The 6,714-nt window shown below is 36.7% G+C and overlaps 1 protein-coding gene across 1 annotated transcript in view; it reads left to right on the forward strand.

The window, feature by feature from the left end:
• LOC117175375 (probable tRNA N6-adenosine threonylcarbamoyltransferase) overlaps positions 1-5,536 on the forward strand; it is a 14,347-nt gene extending 8,811 nt beyond the window's left edge. Inside the window, exons 2-5 of the mRNA XM_033365087.1 lie at positions 2,193-2,634; positions 2,723-2,901; positions 3,507-3,791; positions 5,362-5,536. Of these exons, the coding sequence (XP_033220978.1) occupies positions 2,193-2,634; positions 2,723-2,901; positions 3,507-3,778 (893 nt within the window). The 3' untranslated portion in view covers positions 3,779-3,791; positions 5,362-5,536. The remainder of the gene's footprint in view (positions 1-2,192; positions 2,635-2,722; positions 2,902-3,506; positions 3,792-5,361) is intronic.
• Positions 5,537-6,714: the final 1,178 nt, after the last annotated feature.

Consider the following 6,714-nt stretch of genomic DNA (forward strand, 5'->3'; position numbering starts at 1 on the left):
TTTTTATGTTCCAGTTTTTACATCGGTGCTCTCGAACTTTAATTGCAATAGTTTTTCGGAGGCGGTTAATGATGTTTTTGAGAATGCAGCTTTTAGTTTTTTTTAATGTGTTCGGAAAAGTTTATTACGGGTGTGGATAAGGTCTCCAATCTCAGGGCTGAGAGGTAGATCGTATTTTTTAATGGTAGTCTGAAGGACTGTTGAATGTTTGCCAATTTGTTTTTACAAAGTTATAGCGAGGCGCGACTGGAGCATTTTCACAGTTAGTAAAGAGGGTTAGAAGAACTGGTCGGTGGTCTGAGTCTAATTTATCAATGGTGAGAGTGTTACGGTTATAGAAGTTATTTTTTGTATTTTCAAAGTCAATGAGGTCAGATTTATGTTTGATGTTATGGGGGAAGAAGGTATGCGAGTTTGATGCCGAGACAAACAGGGACTGGTTGTTACCCAGCTAAGTGCTTAGCATTTAGGTCCCCTGTAGCAATTACCGAGGGTGCAAGTTTAAATAATTTTCTGTAATTATTTTTTGTAAATTTTCGAGTGGGAGTCTGGTATAGCCGTAGTTTCAAGGGCTTCAAGTTCAGGAATTATTAAATCGTGGTGGCCAATATTTTCTTGAATTAAGATCGCAATTCCTTGATTAGTGTTATTTCGATATAATTTGTAGCCGCGAACTAAATTGATATTTATGGATTCGCGAAGTAAAGTTTCACTGAGAAAGCAAATTGTTATTTTATTTTTGTAAAGGTATGTGGCTAATTCATGTTTTTAGGTGGTTTAGCGCGAGTGCTAGTAATTTTCGGTGGTTGCTTAGTTTGAGGATTGAACGTGTGTACTTTCGAAGTAGAGGCGAATGCAGCGCTGTTAAGTGGTAACGTTTCCTGTGGCTGGGTACTGGCTGGTGGGTGTATTCGCGTGTATGATTTTCTTTTTGAGTGGTCTATTCGACTGGTTTATTAGGCACCGGTTCTTTACGCGAGTTATTTGGTTTTGATGGATTATTATTTATTGGTTTCTTGGAAGCTGTTTTAAAAGCAGAACAACCTCTGCAATTAGCTGGGTGGTCTCCACCACAGTTAGCGCAAGTGGCCGGCGATTCGGGATCCTTTTTGCATGTGATTCTCTGATGCACGCAACCGCACTTTACGCAGCATGGAGTGGCGTGACACACGTTATAGACATGATGGAACCTTTGGCACGTTGAGCAGTGTGAGGTTTCCTTAGGTTTGATGTATGGCTCTACTTTTATTTTTATAAACGCAATAAACTGCAGATTCAGGAGCTCTTTTAATTTAGGAGTATTCGGCAACGTCACCAGACGTCTATGGTTCCTCATTCGAGCAACTGACGTGATTGCGAACCCTTTCTCCTTGAGTTCTGAGAAAACTGAGTCCTCCGGGAATGCGATGGGGATATTTTAAATGACTAGTTTAATGGGCGGAGAGGCAATACTTTTATATAAGTAATACTGAAAGCCTTGCTGCTCTAGTTTGGAGATAATTTTTCTATAATCTTCCATATATGCCACTTTAACGAAATGAATATCTGATCCGAGATTGTATACTGTCGGGTTATATTGCGTAAAATCTTTTAGTATCCTATGTAGGGGGACCGAGAAAGAGCGAGAGAGAGAGAGGGAGAGAGACCTTGTTTGAAAATAGTCTTTAAATGGTATTTCTTTCAGGAGGGTGGTATAAAAGTTTACCAAGCGTACCTACTCTCTCTTATACTCATAATGGAAATATGATCCAATTTACTGTATTGCTATTTTTATTGGTTTAATGTAAATTATCTTATTTTGATAGGTCATCTCCATCACTGTTTTCTACCTGTGATTATAAATTTTCATATGATCACTTGGTTTCTTAAAGAGTTAATATGCTCAAATTAGCCCAAGGAAAATTTCCTAAATAAAATACAAATGCAACTCATGTGAAAAATTATTGAAAATATGTCCTACTTTTTTCTTGGGGTGAAACTGGGAATACAAGAGTTGTGATCGCGGCCTTCAATTTTGCAGTATTAAAGGCGATGCTCAAATGGATCATCCAAATATACTGATGTCTTACATTCCCGCTCATCTATGAGTAAAATAAAATATCTGTTTAAGACTAAATTACATTAAGAAATCTTTAAAAACTATTTTAACTTCTATTTCAATAAACTTACCTTATTTAACTTACATTGGAAAGGATTTTTACCACGTGAAACAGCAAAGCATCATCGTGATCATGTTCTTAGTGTTCTCCAAGGAGCACTCACTGATGCAAAACTGACTCTGAAAGATGTGGACGTTATTTGCTATACAAAAGGACCGGGCATGGGGGCACCCTTAACAACAGTGGCCTTAGTAGCTCGTACAATTGCCAAAATGTACGACAAACCTATCGTAGGAGTCAATCACTGCATCGGACATATTGAAATGGGTAGGCTGATAACCGGGAGTGACAATCCCATTGTACTATACGTATCTGGTGGTAACACTCAAGTTATTGCTTATTCGGAGAGACGTTATTGTATTTTTGGAGAGACAATCGACATTGCTATTGGAAATTGTTTGGATCGCTTTGCTCGACTTTTGAAATTATCTAATGACCCAAGTCCTGGATATAATATAGAACAGCTTGCCAAAAGGTGAAAATAAAAAAGCCTATTATAGAGATTGTACAGATTGCTGGTTTTAATCGATGAAAAAGTTTTTTTAAACCACTTTTTATTTCAGGGGTAAAAAGTTTGCAAAGCTGCCGTACGTTGTAAAAGGCATGGACGTGTCCTTTTCTGGAATCCTCACCTACGTGCAAGAACGCCTGCCCAATTGGTTAAAGTCTGGAGAGTTTTCCGTGGAAGACTTGTGTTTCTCGTTACAAGAAACTTTATTTGCAATGCTTATTGAGATTACAGGTAATAATATTTTTTAATAATAAACATCTTAAACTATTGTCATTCAAGTGTTTAATTTTTTAGTGAACAAGAAAAATTCTATCTCAGCCGATTTCTGAACTAGAAACCTCTCGTATAGTGATGTGCAAAAATTTAAAAAGCCCCTTTTAGATGGATAATGATCTGATATTGAATGAAACACAATTTTCTAATCATCAATCATTTTTGAGCATGGGAAATGTTGAGATCTTTTTTTGGATTTCGGATAGGGTCGAGCTCACGGGCGTTCAGGCTGAGCCCATTAGACTCTGCCCGAACGCCCGTTCAAACATATTATCGTACAAAATATGAAAGACTGTTAACCGGGAAAAGTTGATATGCTTAGATTTGTATTAGTGTTCTGAGTGGAGGATTACAGTGAAGGAAAAAAAATACGACTCAAAGCATTTTTGGCTAGGAACCGCTGAAGGATTCAACGTATATTCTAACGTAGTATCCTAGTCGAGTACGTCAGATTGATATCTATACGATAGCTGGCGTAACATGAGCTTCGGCTAAAAAAAAACCCCGAAGATTTTCAAGGGAAACCGTTTTCATGCTGTTTTCATTTCTGTTTATGATTACAGAAAGAGCAATGGCATACTTAGGTTCTAAAGAAGTGTTGATAGTGGGAGGGGTTGGATGCAATGAAAGATTACAGGATATGATGCGCATTATGTGTGAAGAAAGGAATGCAGTGTTACATGCTACAGATGAGCGATTTTGCATCGATAACGGTGTAATGATTGCCGTAGCAGGTTTGCTTCAATATAAAATTTCAGGCGCCACACCGTGGGAAGACACAGCTTGCGAACAAAGATTTCGTACAGACGACGTCCTTGTGACATGGAGAGAATAAAAGTTATAAACTTGTAAGTAATAAGTGATACAAATATTGTTATGTAGGGTAATATATTAGGTATGAGAATAAGTTTCCGCCCTTTTCTAAAACATGTCGCTGAACATGCGATTGTCATGTTTGGTGAAACAAAGGTCGACGATTTTTTAAAGTCATGTGTGAGCTCTAAGAAGCAGTAGTTGACATTCACTCCCAGATAAAGGAATGTTTTATTTTTCCGTGTCAAAAATGTCAACTTGATTTTAAAAAAGCAGCATTCGCTGGGAGTACTGCTGAAACGTATCATTCTATACAAAATAAAGAGTTCTTTACATCGAATCATCACCGGTGATGAAAAATAGATTAATTACGATAATCCTAAACGACTGCGATCATTCAGTATGCCAGGTAAACCTGGTCCATCGATGTAAAAAATAAATATGCACGGTTCAGAGATAATGCTGTATATTTCGTGGGATCAAAAAGGTGTTGTTTATTATAAACTCCTAGTATCGTCCGAAACCATCACTGAGGATCCTTAACGACTGAAGATAATGCCCCTGAACCAAGCTTTAATAGAAAACCGACTCGAGTGAAACGAGAGACACAAGAAGTTGATTCTGTTGCATCATAACGCGAGGCCCCGTGTTGCGAAATCGTTCACAAATTACCTGAAAGGAATGAAACTGGAAATCTGAACCCATCCGCCCTATTCTCCAGACCTCGCCCCGTCGGATTTCTATCTGTTCCAATCTTCCACGTAAGCTCTTTGTGGAGAAAGGTGAAAAAGAACTTCTCCCAAATGCTGCTTTTTTGGAATAAAGGTAGGAATTTTTGATATGGGAAAATAAAATCTTCCTTCATGCGGCAATAAATATCAACTACTGCTTCTTATAGCTCACACATAACTTTAAAAAACCGTGGACAGTTGTTTCGCCAAACACGTCAATGACATATTTATTGACACATTTTAGAAAAGGGCGGAAAAGTCTATTTCCAATATACTTTAAGCATACAATCTCAAGTTGGTTTCTGCGCTGGCTTTGCAATGCGAAATAAAACAATAATTTGCAATGTTATTTAAGTATGCGTGATTTTGAATCTTCGATTTAAGTTGTCTTACCTCTATATGTTTCGTATCATACCTTCTATCCATGTTTTAAAATCTCAAAACACGAATAGAACCATTTAATTCGAAGCTCCAGGTGGTAATCGTTATTGGACGTTTCATTAATCTTTTCTGTCATTTTGAAACACTCAAAAACCAAGCTTAATAATTCTATATTATATGTACCAACGAGACAGGATTCAAAAAGTTAATAACTACTCCATCAATATCTTAAAAATTTAAACTGTGATTGATCATTAATAGTATATTGTGTATTGAGTGGGAAAGTTATACGATTCCAGACGAGTGTGAAGTTCTTAATTTGTTAATAACAAAATATTTAACCATATTTTTTTACCAATTCACGCGATCTTGCAGGAATTTAATTTTGAGAGGCATCATCAGCCTTTTCTCGTAGTGTGGGAGATGTTAAATATTCAAAGTCATGTTCGCTTTGGTTTACTTTATTTTACACATTTGCGTTTTTTTAATACAGCAAATCGAGTTGAGGAATTTACAACTACGTCGAGTTAAGACCAGACTCCGAAGTCGCATTTCTATCACGGACGTTGGCGAACAAAATATTTACGTACTAGTTTCTACAATCTATACAAAATTTTATGCGAAATTGTAATCGTGATGCTCTAGATAAATCTACATGCACATATCTCTTTTACACTCTTATACTGTCCTATACTTCATCATCCTAAATATATAATATATAATAATACTCCAATCTCTTCGTCAAGACGTCAGTCTGGTGCTGCCGGTCCAGTTTGGTTAAATAAACCATTTTTATTTACTTTGTAATTCATCTTTGACTTATTCCGCTTCTCGACGCTCCAAAACCTGACCCTCCCTATAAATTGCGAGATCTCTCACAAATTTGGCGCCCTTCCAAAAAGCCAACAATACGTTAGAATAATCTTAGAAGTCCAGAAGAGGTCTTAAAATGATGAAAATAAAAGGTCAAAATTGGATGCATGTGTGCTATTGGAGAGAAGAAGTTTGAATTACAATTTTGGTGATGGTAAATGTTTAAATATTGAAAATTGTTTGAGAAAATTTGATCGAAATTGATTTTCTGTGCAAAATTTGTATTGATATTTTAAAAATGTGCGGGTAGAATTGTGCATATTACCCGAAACAGTGCGGTTAGATAAAAGTTTAAAAAAATAGTTGGTATACTTCGCGTGCTCGCAGTCTCTGCCATCTTCAACCAAATAAAAATTACTCCGAAAATATAAATGCCTTATGTGTACTTCACTTATACTGACTGCACAAGTGAGGGGCTTAAAAAAACTAAACTAAAAAATAACAATGATAGGCATGGGGGAAAAAATAAATGAATTTTGAACAATGAAAGCGTTATAACAGAATTTACTTTTAGGGAAAAAAACTAGAAGAATTTTGAAGGAAAAGTACGAAAGTTAGAAAAATTAAACGGCATCAGTTACAGGATTTGCCGTGCGAAATCATGGTTTGAGTGATGTAACCCAAACAATCCTAAACTTTCACGCCCTCAGTCGATACTTCCGCTACGTGGTCAGGTCACGCACATCTCCCAGTAGCAAAAATCATGGCGCTCACCTAAGTGAACGTGCCGCTTTTTAATCAGTCATAGAAACCCCCGAGCTAGGTCGTAGATTAAAAAAAAAAAATAATACGAAGAATCGAATGAATCTTAGGCCAGGAAAAATAAAAAACATTCAAAAAATGGCAAACCCGGTAGGAAATGTAAGAGAAAATAGGGACCTAATTTCATTTAATATATTAATATCAGAGTTGAAAAAAGAAATTAGGATAAAAGGTCGGGGTTGAGTTTGGATAGGGGATAGGGATAGATTGG

Source organism: Belonocnema kinseyi, chromosome 1, assembly GCF_010883055.1.
Source record: "Belonocnema kinseyi isolate 2016_QV_RU_SX_M_011 chromosome 1, B_treatae_v1, whole genome shotgun sequence".
NCBI classification, from domain to species: Eukaryota; Metazoa; Arthropoda; class Insecta; order Hymenoptera; family Cynipidae; genus Belonocnema; species Belonocnema kinseyi.